The sequence below is a fragment of the Cynocephalus volans genome, chromosome 1 (genome assembly GCF_027409185.1).
Source record: "Cynocephalus volans isolate mCynVol1 chromosome 1, mCynVol1.pri, whole genome shotgun sequence".
NCBI lineage: Eukaryota > Metazoa > Chordata > Mammalia > Dermoptera > Cynocephalidae > Cynocephalus > Cynocephalus volans.
This window is the reverse complement of record NC_084460.1, coordinates 33,548,051-33,565,803: the sequence shown is the minus strand read 5'-3', so window position 1 is coordinate 33,565,803 and position 17,753 is coordinate 33,548,051. Positions and strand designations below refer to the sequence as shown.

The window sequence follows — 17,753 nt, the reverse complement described above, 5'->3', positions numbered from 1 at the left end:
CCCAGGCTGTTGGATCGTGCAGTGGCGACCCCACAGGGTGTGTGGTTTCTGTCGAGTCTCCGCCTCCCTGGCCGGACGTCTCCCCACTCTGTGCGCACTGGACTGGGCTGGGACCTGTCTTCTGCAACCCTCGTCTATCAGCTGGGCCTTCAAGACCCTGCTCGGCACCACCTCGCCCAGGAAGTCTACCAGGTTTCTGCTAGGCACAGACGACCGGTCACTCTGGGTGCCTTTGTAGCACTGTGTAGATCTTTCTCGGGACTTTTCAGCTTCCTCCTGGTATCGCAGTTATTTGTGTACTTGTCTTATCTCCCACACCAGAGCGTGAGCTCCTCGGGGGAGGAGCCCGCAGCACACGGTTCACCTTTGTATCCCCCCAGCATGGACCGAGGCCGGTGCCCTCCTGCAGTCAGCTCTCCGGCATGTTCAAGTGGACTTGGGAACTCTCCTACCACACTATTCCTAACCAGAAATTGGTTATGCGTTTTTCCGAACTGGTGGCCGCAGAGATGGTATCTGCCTCCCAGTAACAGGAAGTTTACCGGGGGCCGGAGTCCAGGGTGTGCTGGAGTGACAGTCGGCCCCGCCCGTACTTCCTTGCCCTCCCGACGCTGGCCGGGGATGCCCCACGCCACCAGCCCCACCAGAGAACCGCAGAGGGAGTGGGAGGGGAGGCCAGCCCACAGGTCCCGGGAAGCCCCGCGCCGGGGCAAGCGAGTGGGAAGGCTCAGTGAGGAGCCGAGCCGGGCGAGGAGGACAGGCTTGGCTGAGCCGGGCCAGAGCTGTCCCCACCTGAGAAAATGGAGGCAGCCCCGGGGCAGTGAGTGGCCCGGTGATGCAGGCGGAAGCCGGGTGGGCGTCAGCCCCCCGAGCAGGGTCGGGTTGAGGGTCACTCACAGGGCTGTGCCAGGTCGGGCGCTCACTCTCTGCCTCTGGTTTGTCACCTTCCCTGTTCTCGGTTCCCGCCGCCTCGGGCTGCTTGCTCGGTCCCGCCGCCTCGGGCTGCTCGCTCGGTCCCGCGGCGTGGCTTGGGCGCTCCCAGGAATCTTCTTTTATGCCGGCCTGAGACCTCGAATCATGAATAGGGCAGCTGGCCGCCTTCAGCACGGCCCCGGCCTCCGGGATCCTGTCTGCATCCACAGCAGCCCTGAAGCCGTGTTCCCTGTTTAGAGACTCGCTTTTGCAGCTAAGAAACAGTTCTTTTCCTGCTCCATACTTCAAAGCTGTTGCCTGTAAATGAGGCAGCCTCTCCTGCCGTGGGCAAAGTGGCGGTCAGCCCCCATGACCAGCCACCAGCAGCGGTCCTCCCTTAAGAGATGGCAAGAGGAAGGTCCACAAGTTTCCCGGCTTCCTAAGGTCCAGTGGTCACCTCAGCTACTTTTCCACCTCAGCTACTCCGCGCCAACCGCCACAGCCACCGCCATCTTGAAAACCCCCTAAAGCTTTTAAAAAATCAAGTCTCGGGCCGGCCCGTGGCTCACTTGGAAGAGTGTGGTGCTGATAACACCAAGGCTGTGGGTTCGGATCCCTATATAGGGACGGTTGGTTAGCTCACTTGGGAGAGTGTGTTGCTGACAACACCAAGTCAAGGGTTAAGTTCCCCTTACCGGTCATCTTTACAAAAAAAAAAAAAAAATCAATTCTCACCCTCAATATCTTGTTCAAGGGAAATAATTCATTTACACATATAATTACAATCCAGAAAAATAACCTGTAACAGTTTAATGAGTTATACAAAAAATACAGTCAAAATGTAGAAGCAAGATGCTCACTTCAGGGGACTTACCTGTGGGTACTCATGCTCTCTGCCCTCCCTGACACATCAGATGAGTGGCTGTGAGCCTCTTTTAGCCAGCCCTCTACTTGTGCATGGGCATCTCATTCCCCCTTGCTTTCTCAGGAACTCAATTTCTGCAACTGTCCCCTGTGCTTCCCCCACTTCATCAATTTCTTTCCTTCCTAAAGCACCCCCATCAGAATATAAACATGCCGGGGCCGGCCCGTGGCTCACTCGGGAGAGTGTGGTGCTGATAACACCAAGGCCACGGGTTCGGATCCCATATAGGGATGGCCTGTTAGCTCACTGGCTGAGCGTGATGCTAACAACACCAAATCAAGGGTTAAGATCCCCTTACCGGTCATCTTTTAAAAAAAATTAAAATTAAAATTAAAATTAAAAAAAAAAAAAGAATATAAACATGCCGCTACATTTTCTGACCACATACCGCTCTCCAGCTATTGTCCCATTTTCTTGCTCTCCTCTTACATAAATATTCAAGAGAGCTGTCTATACTTCCTGTAGCCACCTCCTCTCCTCCTAAGCCCACCTCAATTAGGCTTTTATGCTCCCCAATTCTCTGCTCAAAACCTCCCAATTAGCTTAACAAATATTTGAGAACCTATTGTGTGCCTAGGCTCTCAGAGACAACAGGGAACCAAAAGGACAAAAGCTCTCTGCCCTCTGTAGGCAGAAAAACAATATATAATATTATACTTGTTTATCAGCTGAAGGTAAGAACTATAGAGACCAACAAGGAAGAGGGGAAAGAACTGGGCACTGCAAGAGGGGACAGCAATTTTCAATAAGGTGATCAGGGTGGGCTTCATTGAGGTGAGATGTAAACAAAGGACTGAAGAAAGTGAGACCCTGCCACGTGACTACCTGGGGAAGATCATTCCAGAGGGAACAGCAAGTACAAGGGCCCTAAGAGGGAAGAGCACTTGGCAAGGAGCCCAGATAACTTGAGCACTGAGCAAGGGGAAAGTAGTAAGTCTATGTAGGAGGTAATGCAGGCCAGAATGTGGAGGGCAGTGAGACTAGTTTTTACTCTAGGTGATGTGGGAGAGTCACTGAGTGTTCCGAGCAGAGGGAGACATGATCCATCTTCCATTTAACAGGATCACTCTGGTTACTATGTTGAGAATAGAATGATGGCTAAGGATGTGGGACAAGGAGGAAGCAGGGAGACTCAGTAGTAGGCTACTTCAATCATCCAAGTGAAGATGGTGGCAACTTGCACCAGGTGGCAGCAGTAGAGGTGGTGACAAGTTATCAGATATTAGTTTTGGGCCTGATCAACAGGAATGATGAGGGGGCCGTTCACTGAGATGGGGAACACAATGAGAGAAATGAGTTTTGGAGGGGAGATTAGAAGTTCAATTTGGGGCAGGTTAAATTTGAAATGCCTATCAAGACAACAACTAGTAATAATGAGTAATAGGCTGTATGTATGGGTCTCAAGTTCAAGGGGGAGGCCAACACTAGAGATGTAAATTTGGGAGCCATCAGCATAAAAATTGTTATTTAAAACAATCCATGACACTGGATGAGACCAACTGTCAGTGAAACTATCTAGAGAAGAGGGGTAAAAATTCAACATTAAGAGGTCAAGGAGAAGTGTAGAAACTAGCAAAGCAGCTGAAAAGACATGGCCAGAGAGAGAGAGGAAGAAAGAAAGCTAGGATAATTTGGGGCTCTAGTTTTCTACTGCTCTTGTAACAACTTACCACAAATTTAGTGGCTTAAAACATCACAAACGTATTATCTTATTAATTATTATCGTGTCCACTTCTTCCATCTCCAAAGCACATCGCTCCAACCTCTCCCCTGCTAGTAATATTTCCTTCTTTGATTCTTACCCTCCTACCTCCCTCTTATAAGGACCCTGTGATTAAATTGGGCCCACTTCTAAATAAACCAGGATGTTTATCCTTAACTTAATTACACCTACGAGGTCCCTTTTGCCACTGTTACATAAAAATTATAGGAGGCCACTGTTTTGGACTAAACTACTGCACTACACCCCAACAGACCAGACTAAAAATCAAACTGGAGTCATCCGTGGTAAAGTTTCCCATCACCAAACTGAAACAGTTGTTATCTGACCTTCTGAGAGAAAATTTCTCAGGAGAGAAAATAGCCTAATCTTCCAAACAAGATAATTAAGTTCTGTTTTAATCCTTATCCTGAAGTAACCTGATGTTAACCAGTTATTTTTCTATTGCTGTCTCCCTGTCCCTGCCTTACAAGAAAAGTAACTTTTAAATGACAAATCCATTTTTTTGTTTTTTGTTTGTTTTCTTCAGCCCTTTTTCTATCTATAAAGCTCTGCTCAACTCATTGGAACAATTATTCTATTCTATGGAATGAAGAAATGCCTGAGTCTAGAATCACAAATAAAGCCAGTTGAAATCGTTAAACTAAATTTGTTGTAATTTTGTCTTTTTACACCATATAAGGTGACATATTCACAGGTACTGGGGATTAGGACACAGGCATTTTTGGTGAGCCATTATTCTGTCTCCCACTTCAAGTGAAGAAAATATTTTCAAGAAGAGGAAATAATCAATTTGGCCAAATGTTCCTGGGGTCAAGTTAAGATGAGGGCAGAGAATCCACCACTAATTCATCAGCAACTTTAACAAGAGCAGTTTCAATAAAGTAGAATCAAGAGAGAATGGGAGGAGGGGAAGTAGAAACAGCATAGACAATCCATTCAGGATGTTTTCCTAAAAAGAACAGAGAAATGGAGGAATAGCTACAAGAAGGCTAGGGATCAAGAAAAAATTTTCCCATGTGGAAAAAAAAAAAACACATCATGGGTTCATGCTATTTAGAATAATCCAGCAGAGAAAAAAAATGAAGGAGAAAGGAGGAGCACTATTGAAGCAATGTCCTTGAGTAGGTGAGAAGAAGCAGGTCTAACACATAGGGAGAGGGGTGGGTTTAAAAAAAAAGCATATGCATCCACAGAAATAAGAGGAAAGGTCAGCTAAGGGGTGTTACCTGCCATACTCAGCTGCACAGTTACAAAAAAGGAACAGATCAAAGCTTGAGTTTAAGAATGGTGGTTGCCAGGGGCTAGGGGAAGGAAAAATGAGGTGTTTAGAGTTTCAGTTTTGCAAGATGAAAAGAGTTCTGGAAACTGGTTGCACAACAATGTGAAAGTACTTAACACTACTGTATCTTACCATAATTAAAAATCAAAATAAATAACTATTTTAAAAGAAACTTTAGGTCAGTGTAAACAGAGAAATGAAATCACACACACTGCTAGCTTTATATTAATTTACTTCCAATTTTTGCAGATTGTGATTTAGACAGAATAATTTTATTTAAATTTTTTATAATAATTTTATATTATAATAATTTTTTAAAATTTGGATTTAACCAGTTTAGGGATTTTTCCAGCAGATATAGTAAAGGCGGAAAGAGAAGAAAAGAGGTTGAACGTGTATTTGAGAGAGTAATGATAAAGACTCTAAGCTGAGTAAAGAAGAAAATGGGGACTTGAGGGCTAGGAAGAGGTGGAAGAATCAATAGACTGTAGTTCTCAGTACAGATGAATTGTTGGGGCTGGGAAAGCCAAGTGAGAGAGCTGAGATGCTTCTCGTGTGACTTAGAAGGCCTCCATGCTGTACTCTCCAACTAAGCACCTCCGTGCCTTTAAGGTCTTTCCATATACTGTTTCCTTTGCCTGGTGGCACCTCCTTCCCTCAGGTATCTTCACAGTGTGCTTCCTACTTTTGGAGGGTCTCTGCTCAAAGGTCACCTCATCAGAAAAGTCTTCCCTGACCACCTTTAAAATGGTATCTCCATCAATCATCTTCTGCCCCCACACTCCTGCTTTGTTTTTCTTCTTGGCATTTAACCCCTGGGTGAGAAACCAACAGCATCTTCTACACAGTGGGCCTCAAATACTTGTTGAATGAAGGAAATATTTCATGAGTGACCTTGATTTCCTTTAGATGGATATGGAAGAATTAAAGAAGCAGCCAAGTCAATGGAATGGAGGGGAAAAAGGGTGGCCTTTGGAAGAGACTGGAAGAAAGGTCCGAGGCTTTGTAATGAGAAGAACATAGGCTTTGCAGCCTAGGTTTGAGACCTAAGATCCACTACTTGTGTGACCTTGTGCAAGACACCTAACCTCTCAAAGCCTCAATTCCCTCCTATGCAATGTGGGGACATACCTGGCACAGAGCATACTCTACAAAGATTAGTTCATGCTTCACTCCTTCCTTTCAGAAAGTGGGAATAATGTAAACCGCTCCTCCCTGTTTAACTCGGGGTGATCACCATCAGGGCACAATGACATGACTAACGACACACACCTGAGATTCTTGGTATTAAAGGCACTGTCATCTACAGGGTTTGTCAGTACACAGTGCATAAATCACACAGCCCTGAATCATAAATGTTTCTTCTTTTAGTAAGAGAGTCATGAATTCAATGCCTATCCCTCCCATCCCTGCCCACACAGTTTGTACCATTTTAAACAGATCTTAGAGTGCCACAGATTGTGACATGTCAGCATTTCTGCAATCATTCCTAGAATCAACTATTCAAGGTTTTGACTATTTCAAGAGCTTCTTTGTTGAGCATGTGAGTTATGTTGGCAAATCCCAAGATGGCAGAGTACCCAGTACTACATGGAAAGTGTATACTTGCAGACAGAGGCATATCCTAGGGCTTAATGCACTACAGATATGTCCCTCTTTCCTCATCTTTCACCCAAACTCTACCTTCTCACCTGTTATTTTTTCCAAGAGAGAAACATCTTGAACTTCCTGGGGCAGAGAAGCAATTTTCTGTCGGACAGTAGCATCCCCTGAAGCAGCATTTTCCAGATCCTGCAAAGCTTTGATTAGTTCCTCAGTCTGTAAAATGAAAACGCAAACAATACTATTCATTAAAACATATGTGGTTTAAAGAAAATTAGTTGGAGTTAAATGAGGTGGAGGCAAATTCTAAAAATGGTCACTCCTGACATTAAAAAAAAGTTCTTAGTCCCACAGTTTATGTGGAAGTCAATAACATGGATTCTAAGACAATGTACAAAATTAATTTTTCTAAGTTCATGACAAGACATGAATAAAATTTTGCATAATTATCTTTAAAAATTCTATAGGAGTGTGTTTTTGGCAACTTAAGAAAATGGAGTCTGGTTCATGTTGCTTAATTTCAAATGTTGTGTTATTTCCAGTATAGAATAAAGGCATCAGATGTTTCACAATTGTGTGTTGACTGATTAAATGAAATGTACACCACCTTCTTCAATTCTTTCTTGGGTTTGCTAACACAGAATGCTGACAGGTTAACGAGTCCATGATGAGCTGAGAGTGGCTGACTCTACAAATGGTTGTTAGATTACCCTAAAAGTTGATAATCCAGGCTGTTCTCTTTAAAGTTTTTAAATGCAAAAACATATGACCTAACACTGCTATCACATAACCCAGTCTAATCCAACATTTTTACAGAACACAAATAGACATGTTTCCTATTTACATAGGCTTTAAACACATCCATGTGAAATAAAGTAAGCAGATTTAGACAAAATAACAGGAGGCAGTAATACCCACAGAAAAAAGTATGAACTCTGAAGTCAGACAGACCTGGATTCAAATTAAGACATCAGGCAAGTTACTTAATCTGTCTCCTTGAGCCTCTGACTGTAAGTAGATAAAATGAACCAATGCAGAGTTTATGATCTAGCTTGTACAAAGGGCTAAATGACACAAACACATGGTTAAAAACTAACTCCCTGTTTTAATATTTAAACAGGCTATAGTGTAGCAAATTTGCTATTGGCACACAGACTGTACCTAGATATTAATAAGTTATTTACTATAAAACAACCATGCTATATTGGAGAAAAGCCACGGCAGAAGATTTTTGAATGTCTTTGTAACATCTACCCCTTTCACAAAAATCTATTTTTTAAGACTATTTTTTATTTCGAGGAGTGAAAAAACCAAACCCATGTACTTTATAAATCATAAACCCATCCTGGAGTCATGGCATGTAAGGACAAAGCCAAGTCCACTGCATGGCAAGCTTCACTGGGTGGGATCTTGCACCCTATGACCCCAGAGCTGCCCTCTGGCAATTCCACACTATGGGTCGCCGGTGCCATCTTGTGGCCATAATCATCAACTAGAGGACTCTTCTAGCCGCTCTCCTTAGAATCTGGGTGTGGAGACATACCAAGAGGGGTCCTGCAGAAGGATCTTGGGGAGAGTAGCTGCCAGGGTAGTCGTCGTCCTCCTCCTCTTGTATTTGCTGAAAAGTTCGCTTCAGAGATTTCTTTTCTTCTGTTGCTACAGAAAAGAAAAAAGTGCCAAATTTGAGTCACATGTCCTGCACTGGTAAGAGTCAAATGCTATGCACAATGGGCTACATGTAAAAAGAGTGCAGAAGGGCTATATGTTTTCCAGAGATGGCTTTACGACAGTTATTACAAATTGGCTGTAGTTCCCCAGATTACTAAAAACAGTCAAAAAGTCTTGGTCTGTCACCTCAGATCAACCCTGGAAAAATACTATCAAAAACAAGCATCTAAAAGTGAACCTTACCAAACTACTACATTTAATTAAAAACTTCATTATCTTAAAAAAAATAAATTAAAAGAAGTAAAATGGTAAGAAACCCAAACAATATAATGAAGCAAGCCAATGTGATCAAGGGTTTACAGAGAACATATTGTGTATAAAATGAGATATTTTATGCTTTCCAAGGATCACTTCAGAAAATAAATAGGAGACAGAAATTCATCAATAAAACTGCGTCAAAAATTCTCTACACAAATACCCTTTAAACTACTTCTTAAAAACAAAACACAGCAAATTTTACCTTAAAATCAGAAATAACAATTACTGAGAAATGATTGATACTACAGAGAGAAATTACTTACGTTACCATTTTAGAATTAACCACTTTTGAGGCTGACAGGTTACATCTTTTATCTGTACTGTATGCTTTTACGTTGTTATGATAGATGTGTTAATTCCAAAATCATTCCTTTTGCATCAAATTGGACAATACAAAATAAACGCCAAACAACTGTGGAAAATAAATCTAAATGATAAATTCTGGTTTAGAAAGTAAAGAAATATGGCACACCTAACATGTGCCAAGAATTGCAATGGTTCCTTTACATTTAATCTTCCAACAATTCTAAGATGTAGTATTTTCTTTTTACAGGTGAGAAAACAAAGGCCCAAGGAGTTTAAATAATGCAGCTTAGGTATGACTCCAAAACCTGTGCTGTTTCTACTGAGCTCAAATTACTTAGCACCACACAAATACCCTCTCATCTGTCAAAAAAGAAGATCAGAAGGCACCTGCCTCAAAACTTCGGGGGAGGGAAGAAGACACAACAATTACAATTCTTTGAAGTTGATATGACAAGCAAACAGTAAGGACACTGTTGGGAGGGAGGGGGGAGAGAAAGGAGGGAGGGAGATTTCAGTGATGGGCCACAATAATCAACCACATTGTATATTGACAAAATAAAATAAAATTAAATAAAACAAAAACTTTGTGATAGAATATACATATTTTTTTGCTTAAACGTTTTTCTTCTGGAACCAAGCATTTAATTCCTGTTCTCTACTTTACACATTAACTGACCAAACTATGTGGAAGCCAAGTTGATATCATGGGTTTTATACTTTCTTATATTTTTCTGTTCTACTGAAAAAAGAAACAGCAACATTTGCAATACAGGCAGTCCTCACTTTGAACAATTTAATTATGCACAGATTTGTTACCACAGCTTAGTTAAATGACACCAGTCCCCCCAACAACATGGTTCAAACAACATGGTTCAGTTACCGTGGCGTAGTAACTCTGAGTAATTATATAAAGAAAAAATTTCACTGTTAACTTCAGCCCCCAAATCATGATCAGTGACCAATAACATCAGTTCTTCAAAGTCTGTCAGTGACTGATCATTGCACATCCATTACTCAGTTCACACAAGGACAGCAGAGTGTGTAGCTGTGCCGCCTCCTTGTCTACCAGTGATAAAATCCACGTGACATTTTATTGAAATGAATAATCGAAATAGGGAACTGTCCACAAAGATGAAAGTTCAGTAAAGAACTAAAACTAAAGCTAATGCTGAAATTGAAATGTGAATGGCACACAAATGGAGTTATAGAAGAAAGAGATGGCTGTGGCATGCTGCCCCTGCCACCTTTATGGAGACTTTAGCTCCACAGCCAGAAGAACTGGTGAAGGCCAACTTATCCACACAAATGAAGAAAGTGATGGAACGTCCTGCAGGAAGAGATGCTGACAAAAACCTTCATACTAAAGGGAAATCTGGGAGATATTTTACAAATTGACAACAAAGGATAAAATGTTGGAAAATGATCCTAACTTAAAAAGAAATATGACAATTCGGTAAGGCAGAGAAAAGACACTTGCTCTGTATCATAAGTTATACCAGAAGGTGACAAGCATTGTTCAAACCACTCTTGATAAGTTTGTTACAAAGAAAACACACTTTAGTTCTCAATGTGTCTAATTTTTTAGGTTATAGAATACTAAATAACTATTAGTTTTACTATCTTTTTTGTTTCCCTGTACATTTATAATCAACAGTGAGTTTTTAATTCTTTGAGAAAAAAATTTTTAAAGTCACAGAACAATTGCAGTTTTCCCCACTGATTAAGATCGCTTTGCATGGTTTCAGCTTGCATAGTCATTTTCATACTCCTGCCCTACCCTGCAAAGCAAGGACTGCTGTATTTTTTAAACAGAAAATCTATTAGGATATAATATATACATATGAAATATTTAATAGTACTTTGCTAGTTGCTGCCTAATTAATGTGTGATGTGTCATATGACTCACGTAGACACAGCCACTACAAAATCAAAGTGGCCATGTGTAAGGAGTGCCCATCAGAACATAAACACAAAATAAAAAATTTAATATTGTTTGGTTTGTTTCCACGCACCTATAAGAGTGCTCAATAAATTATTGTTAAATACACTAAATAAGGTAGGAAAAAATGATAAAACTTGAAATCCTTCAGTTTTCAAACTCTCATGCAGAAATTATTATACATAGAAACCAAACTCACTACCTTAGGACACTTAGAATTACTAAATTTTGGCACTGGAAGGCCTTAGCTGGACCTATGCCTTTGCTTTTCCCAACTCATTTTCACAGGAATATTAGGGCTCACAAGTTGTGGTTTGTTCTTAGTCAGAAAGCTTGTTAGTCTGTATCTGGGTCCTACAAGCCCAAGACTCCTCATCTGGAGTTTTTCTCACCACTTCCTGCTGCCACTAACTCACAGCATTACAGGACTCAAATCAAACTGATAAAAATAATTTTAGTGCCATTTATGTCCTTTGCCATCCTGACGGAACAGAGTGTAACAGGACATATTAATCATTATCATCCTACTTTTCCAGTTTTCTCCTATTTTCACTTGGAGAAACTACTGGTGTTCCAAACCTAGGATTTCTGGAATGAATCCCTCATCATTTCCCCTTTAAGGGTCCCCATTCCCTGAGCTACCTAGTTCTATTATGAACACTTCCACTGGCCCCATGTTCCAAGTACAAAGCCTTGGAGACTACCGAATCTATTCCAAAGTCCCAACTTCTAGCAGATTCCATATCTCTGAGGGAGATCTTAAATATCTCCTCTCTCTGCTCCTTCCCACACATAGCCTCTTAGAAGCAATCTGCCCTTTATCATGCTTGTCCACACCACTGTCCCAGCTGGTCTCCCTGCCTTAGTTGCTCCTTTTCCAGCTTACACTATATTGTATTATTAAATTCATCTTCCTAAAGCTGAGCTCTCACTCTGCTACGTCTCTATACAAAAACCTGGAATGGCCCCTAGTGATTTCACAGTTTCTTCCTAAGTTCAAAGCCTGTCGGTGGTAATGGCAATACCGTCTTACACTCCCTCTAACTCCTACAGCGCCTGGGCCACTCTTTAAAGCACTTGGCCTTGCTACTTTGTATGGCTACTGGTAAGTCTTCCCCTTCAACAGACACATTAAGTGTCTTATTCTTCCACATTCCTACAACACTTTTCTAAAAGGGTTGAGACTGGAATTTGAAACTTCTTGAAGGCAGAGGAGTCAGAGACCTTTGAAAGTGCTAGGGCTATGCCAGAATGACTATCATTGCTACAAAGTTAGCAGTTATGATGCCCAGTATTCTCAATCCAATCAGCCATTAAAAATACCCTAGGAAATCTATTAGTTCCATTCCTACATCTGAATTTGAGATAAGCTACCACTATCAATTCAGCTTCTGCCTATGGTATTTACTTACTCTCCCTTTTTTACTCACTCAACCACTCTTTACAGACAGGGCAAACACTATGGCTGGCCAACACCCTTCTGTCCTCATACTGTGCACCTTCTATTCTATCCTCTAACTTGTCCCTATCTCTCAGGGGGCCTTGTACTCAGCTAACCTGCAAGTAATCCTAGTTACCTAAGCGTTTATGTAGCATGCCTCTAAAAGACCTGATTGTAGTAGAATTTCAGACACTATGGCAGACTATGAAACAAATCTTAAGGCAAAAAGCTGGCCTGAAGGCTCCGAAATCACATTACAAAATGCAGCCATTTCCCTGTAAAGTTGGGTTTTCTAAAGGATCCACTTGAAATGTTCTAGGATTAAAAACAAACAAACAAACAAAAAACACAGATTTTATATTACTTCTATAACGAGAAAAGAATAAGGAGATACTGTTTGTCACAGTTCCCTCATTCTTGTTCCCTCCCCGCAAAATAAAGGACATTACACTTTACTTTTGGAAAAAAAGGAGCCTGCAACTAATAAGGAGCTAACACTTGAGGCACGGGTCTAAAAGCATTTTATTCTGTCTCACTGAATTGAGTGGCCAAGGCCAGACTTGAACGCGGGAAAGCTGGGCCTAGACTTCATGCTCTTAACGACCACGCTCTCCAGCTTTGCACAAAACCTGGGAGAGTGAAAATACTAAAAGTCTCCTCCTACTTTTGCGACTGGTTCATATATAGGAACCAGAATACTAGATATTAGAACTAAAAGGGGCAAATTGAAAATCCTGTTATCGCCCCACTGGTAACATCTTACCTGCATTATCTCAAGTAATCCTCACCACAACCCGATGAGGTATTACTACTAATAGCCATATTGTACAGTGAGGATCTGAGGCTCAGAGAGGTAAAATGCTGTGCCTAAAGTCACACAGAGCTGGGATTCAAACTCTAATATCTAAATTATGCTAAGATCCAGGCAAGTGGGGTAACCTGCTCATGAATTAACACCATAATTCAATTCTACTGAATCCACGTACTTTCAGGAAAAAGTACGGTGTGAAGAACATCAGCTTTAAAGTCATACAGACCTGGGTTATAATTCTGCACTTATCAATTATATCTCAGGCAAAATTACTACACCTTTCTGAGCCTTAATATCCTCATCTGAATTATGAAAATAATACCAAATCCACAGAGTAGTGTAAGGATCTACAATAAATTAACATGATAAGCAAACAGCGGAGAGGCCAGCGCATAACAGGCGCTCAATAAATACTAGCTCCTTTGTCTCTTCTTTTCCTTTCTAAATTCTTGTATAACTGAATGATACTACATGATTCATGTGTGACAAGTAAATAATAAAGTTCTATTCAGTCAAGCAATAGCTTGAGTATTTCCAAGAACAGAGAGACAACTTTAGAACACCTGAGTCTTACACCTGGGGAGACAGGTATATAAACTCAAGAAATCTCCAGTTCTAACAGAATTCCTAAGCTCATTTGTTTTCCAATGTTATAAGAACTGTCAAAGTTCCACAGGAAAATCTTTATTTCAAAGGTAAACTCTATGAAGTTGCCTGAAGACAAAGAATTACCCATGAATCAGAGCTGAAATATAAAAGGACTATTCAAATTTGGAAATAAACTTCTGGAGAACCCTTCAATATTTTGAAAGGATTGTGGCAAAATATTCTGATAACTTAGGTCCAGAGAGTTCAGTGAGAAGACAGAGTGAGTTAGTAAGGACTAATAAACATATTGGAACCTTCTGATACATGTTTTCATCTTTATAGACTAGAGAAAGAAAAATTATCTTTAAATCAGCATTATCCTACACATAGCAGAATACTGCCTCTGTTATTGTTAATGTCTGTCTAGACTCTCAAGAAAATCAGAAACCCAAGAGAGCTATTTCCAATACTACCATTGCCACAATTCCCCAATTTGTCTGCCTGCTCCCTAAATGCAGAACTGTCTCTTACAGCTCTCTTGCTCTTTCCAATGGCATCTAGCATAGCTGTTTACTCAAAGCACATGTCTAGCAAATGCTTGTTGAATTGAAATTCAACATTAGCTTCAAACATCTTTCAGAGCTCTACTTGCCCAAAGGTGTTTTAAAAATCCACACTGTTTACCAATGAACTCTAAGGCAGAATAGAGAAAAGAATATTGATAATTCTCCAAAGCTGTATAGAATACTTCCAAAGGAGACAATGCAAACACTACCGGAATCCAAAGTAGGAAATATTTTGCTTTTCAGAAGCTATCACAAGAGTGACCATAAAATTATTTTCTATCAACTTTAAATAAAACAATAACCTGCAGTCTGAAAGCACTTATGTCATTCTTAGAAATCTCTAACCTTTAGAAAGTTACGGCTTTATGCATTGTAAAATGTATATAACTTTAAACCTGAAAGAGATCATGAAGGGTACACAATAAAGAGTTGCTGAATGAATGATACTGCCATGTATGCTACTCACAGTTAGGTTCTATAGCAGAGTCATGTACGAAGTACCAGAGAACAAGGAGGGAATGACTACATGTGCCCAGAAAAGTGAGGGAAGATGTCAGAATGAGGGCAGCGTTCTTGGAGAATGAGTTCACCACACAGTGAAAGGGGCAGAAGGACATCCCAGGCAGAGGTAACAGCACATGCAAAGGAAGGAGTGCCAACAGAGCATCCAGAGGGGAAACTTGGTAATTCTGCATGGCTAACGAAGATGGTGTACGTGAGGGAATGGCAGGAGAAGATTCTGGAAAAGGAGGCTAGTTCAGATTAGAAAGGCTCTTTAATACTATTAGTACTTGGACTTGATCCTCCAGGCAATGAGTATGTATATATGCAGTCAGATCAGGTCTGTAGCTTAGAAACATGTCATGCCAACTAGAATAAAACTGAAACCAGAAGCCAAATAACCAAATAACATTTGATCTTACTCTTTAAAGAAAAAAATAACACAAACTCTTACGAAGGACTTGGTAAAATTCACACAAGCACATAAATACTTTCTGAAGACTACCTGTCCTATGTTCAGCAAAGACCAAAAATCAATTTTAGACAGCAAACTGAAAACCACAAGAGTATGTTCCAAAACCACATGAACCAAGTTCTAAAAATGTTAAGGGACTTATTTAAAATCCTATGGTAGTTAATGACAGGGTTAGGACAAAAATCTTAATCCAGGGTATTTCCTAGTTTCACCACAACTCTAAACAACTTTGTCGATCCTTTCCCTTGTGCAAGGAAAGTCTCTGAAAGTCAGAAGAGAGTCAAGGAGAATAAATAAAGAGCAAAAGTTAGGGTGTGAGAGGATGAACATCATGAACACTAGAACTGGGCTTACACGCTGCAAGCACTACATAAATTCTCACCATCATTCATGATCATCTCTCTCTGAAGAATCATAAAATCGCTGGTGGTTCACAGCAACCCCCACTGCAGCTTTTCATATGTGATTCGAAAGCAGGCAAAGACCAAGAGCTGTAAACATGTGGTGATGTTTCTACCTTTGGGAGGAGGGCTCTTGGAGTCCTCCATAGACAGCTTCAGCTGCTGTATGAACTCGCCGCCATACACACTTCTTTCTTGCCAGATGTTCAGCAATCTTTCTAAAGGTTTTTTACAGCCTTCATCTGCCTCTCTGCCCAGAAAAGATGAAAAGATATATATAAGCTTAGGATTTTTTATTTTTAATTAGGACAGATCCAATAAAACAGCAACAACAACAACAAAAACCTCACTAAATGATTTACATATTTAAAAACAGAAGGAAGGGTAAGGTACGTATTGTGATAGTTTGACCAAAATTTGACCCAAAACTATATTCTTTCTGTGGTGAATGGGGAAGAGAGAGGGATCATGTCATAGAAGGAATCTTCTTTTTTCCTCTTTGAAAGAAGGGGCAATAGGGCAAAAAGCCAATGGCTGATTTTTACAGACAGAGAATTACCAAAAATTGATCATATCAATCGTGATAGCTTGCTTTTTGAAAGACATTAACAGAAATGCAGTGCCAAACATTCTGCTGGAAATTATAGTGGGCCAAAATTTTTAGGACAGAAAAAATGATTTAAAAAGCACAAGTGTTTAAAATGGGAAAAAAATTCACTATAACTCACCAATGCTAATACACCAACACCTCTACATGTATAAAAAGAATCATACACACATATATGCCAAGACTGATCTCAACTTTAACTACCTCATAATTATTTCAATTCTGGATGAAGTATGTATTCTATGTTCACACAAGTGATGTAATCAACAATATTAGAACACACTGAAAATAATGTAGTTGTTTATCATTTATATCTAAAAGAAGTTAGATAATTTTTTTCCTGACATATTACAACTACATTCTTGGAAAAGAATATTTTTCAATGAGATGACTATAACTAGCACTCAGGGTGAATGAGCTGCCTACCATAAAATGTCAGACAACAAGTACAAGAGTGTGGGAAGATTTTATGAACGAAAAACTAATTCACTCACCACCCACATGTTACTGCAAACTGTTCTGTTTGTGAGGCTGTCTAGATGTCAATAATCTTACACTGAGAAACTTTAAACAAGAAGGGATACCTTGACTTCTTAGCTTCTAAGTCAAATGTCTTTAATAGGAACTTTAGGAAGAAACCATACCAAATTCAACTGAGATGGGAATTCTATCCATCCCCAACCCTTACAGCACTTTTCTCAAGCTTACGTTAACACTCAAGGTGAGGTGATGTTTCATTCTAGCCCAGTCAAATTGTATTACTTATGAATTAATAGTGGCAAATTTCACTGAATTGGGGTCAAAGGACTAAATCAGGGTACACACAAATTAATTCTTTTTCTTTGTTAAACTTTTTTATTTTTCAAGTCAGAGGTGAGAGTTTGGAAAAAAAGGGAAACATTTCTACAACTAAGTTTATCATGTAAAGCTTAAAAATATAACCTAATTATTTGATATTTGTGATAAAACTTATTCTACTTTCAAAATATATCCAGAAATGAGTTACTTCACACGTCTTTTGCCACTATCAACCTGATCCGAGCCACTGTCATCTCTTACCTGGATTACTACAACAGCCTCATTACAGGTCTCCCCACTTCTACCCTTGTCCTCCTACAATCTACTCGAGTTTTAAAAATGTAATTCTAGCTGTTGTGTTAAGGCAGATCACGTCATTCCTTTGTTCGAAACTTCCAGTGTTTCTTCCCATTCTCCCTCAGAATACAAGTGCAAGTCCTTATAAAGCCTTCAAGGCTTTCTTAACCCAGCGCATTATTTCTCTGGCCTCATCTCCTGCCCAATCCACTCTTCCCGTCCCTCCCTCCTACCACAACAGCTACCCTGGCACAGACTCAGGGCCTTAGCACTTAAAGTTTGCTTTGCCCAGAACCACATTTTCCCAGATGAGCCATAAGGCTCATTCCCTCTCCTCCTTCAGGTGTATGTTTAGTAACACATCCCCTTTTCAGTTAGTCCTTCCCTAATCTCCATGATAAAAACTATGACACCTGCCCCTCCTTAATTTTTCTCTATACAATTTATCTTCTGATGCACTACATAGTTTACTTGTTGTTTACACTCTTTCTATTTGAATGTAATTTCCACAGGACAGGAATTTGTCTTGTCCCCCCACTGCTATATACCCTAGAAAAAGCACAATAAATATTTGTCTAACTGTAATCTTTTTTTGA

General features: G+C 40.4%; 1 protein-coding gene across 1 annotated transcript in view; it reads right to left on the bottom strand.

The window, feature by feature from the left end:
- RPRD1B (regulation of nuclear pre-mRNA domain containing 1B) overlaps positions 1 to 17,753 on the bottom strand; it is a 57,817-nt gene that overhangs the window by 28,564 nt on the left and 11,500 nt on the right. The window contains exons 3-5 of the mRNA XM_063110966.1: positions 15,572 to 15,705; positions 7,985 to 8,097; positions 6,531 to 6,657 (exon numbers count right to left, since the gene is read on the bottom strand). Coding sequence (XP_062967036.1) covers positions 6,531 to 6,657; positions 7,985 to 8,097; positions 15,572 to 15,705 — 374 coding nt within the window. The remainder of the gene's footprint in view (positions 1 to 6,530; positions 6,658 to 7,984; positions 8,098 to 15,571; positions 15,706 to 17,753) is intronic.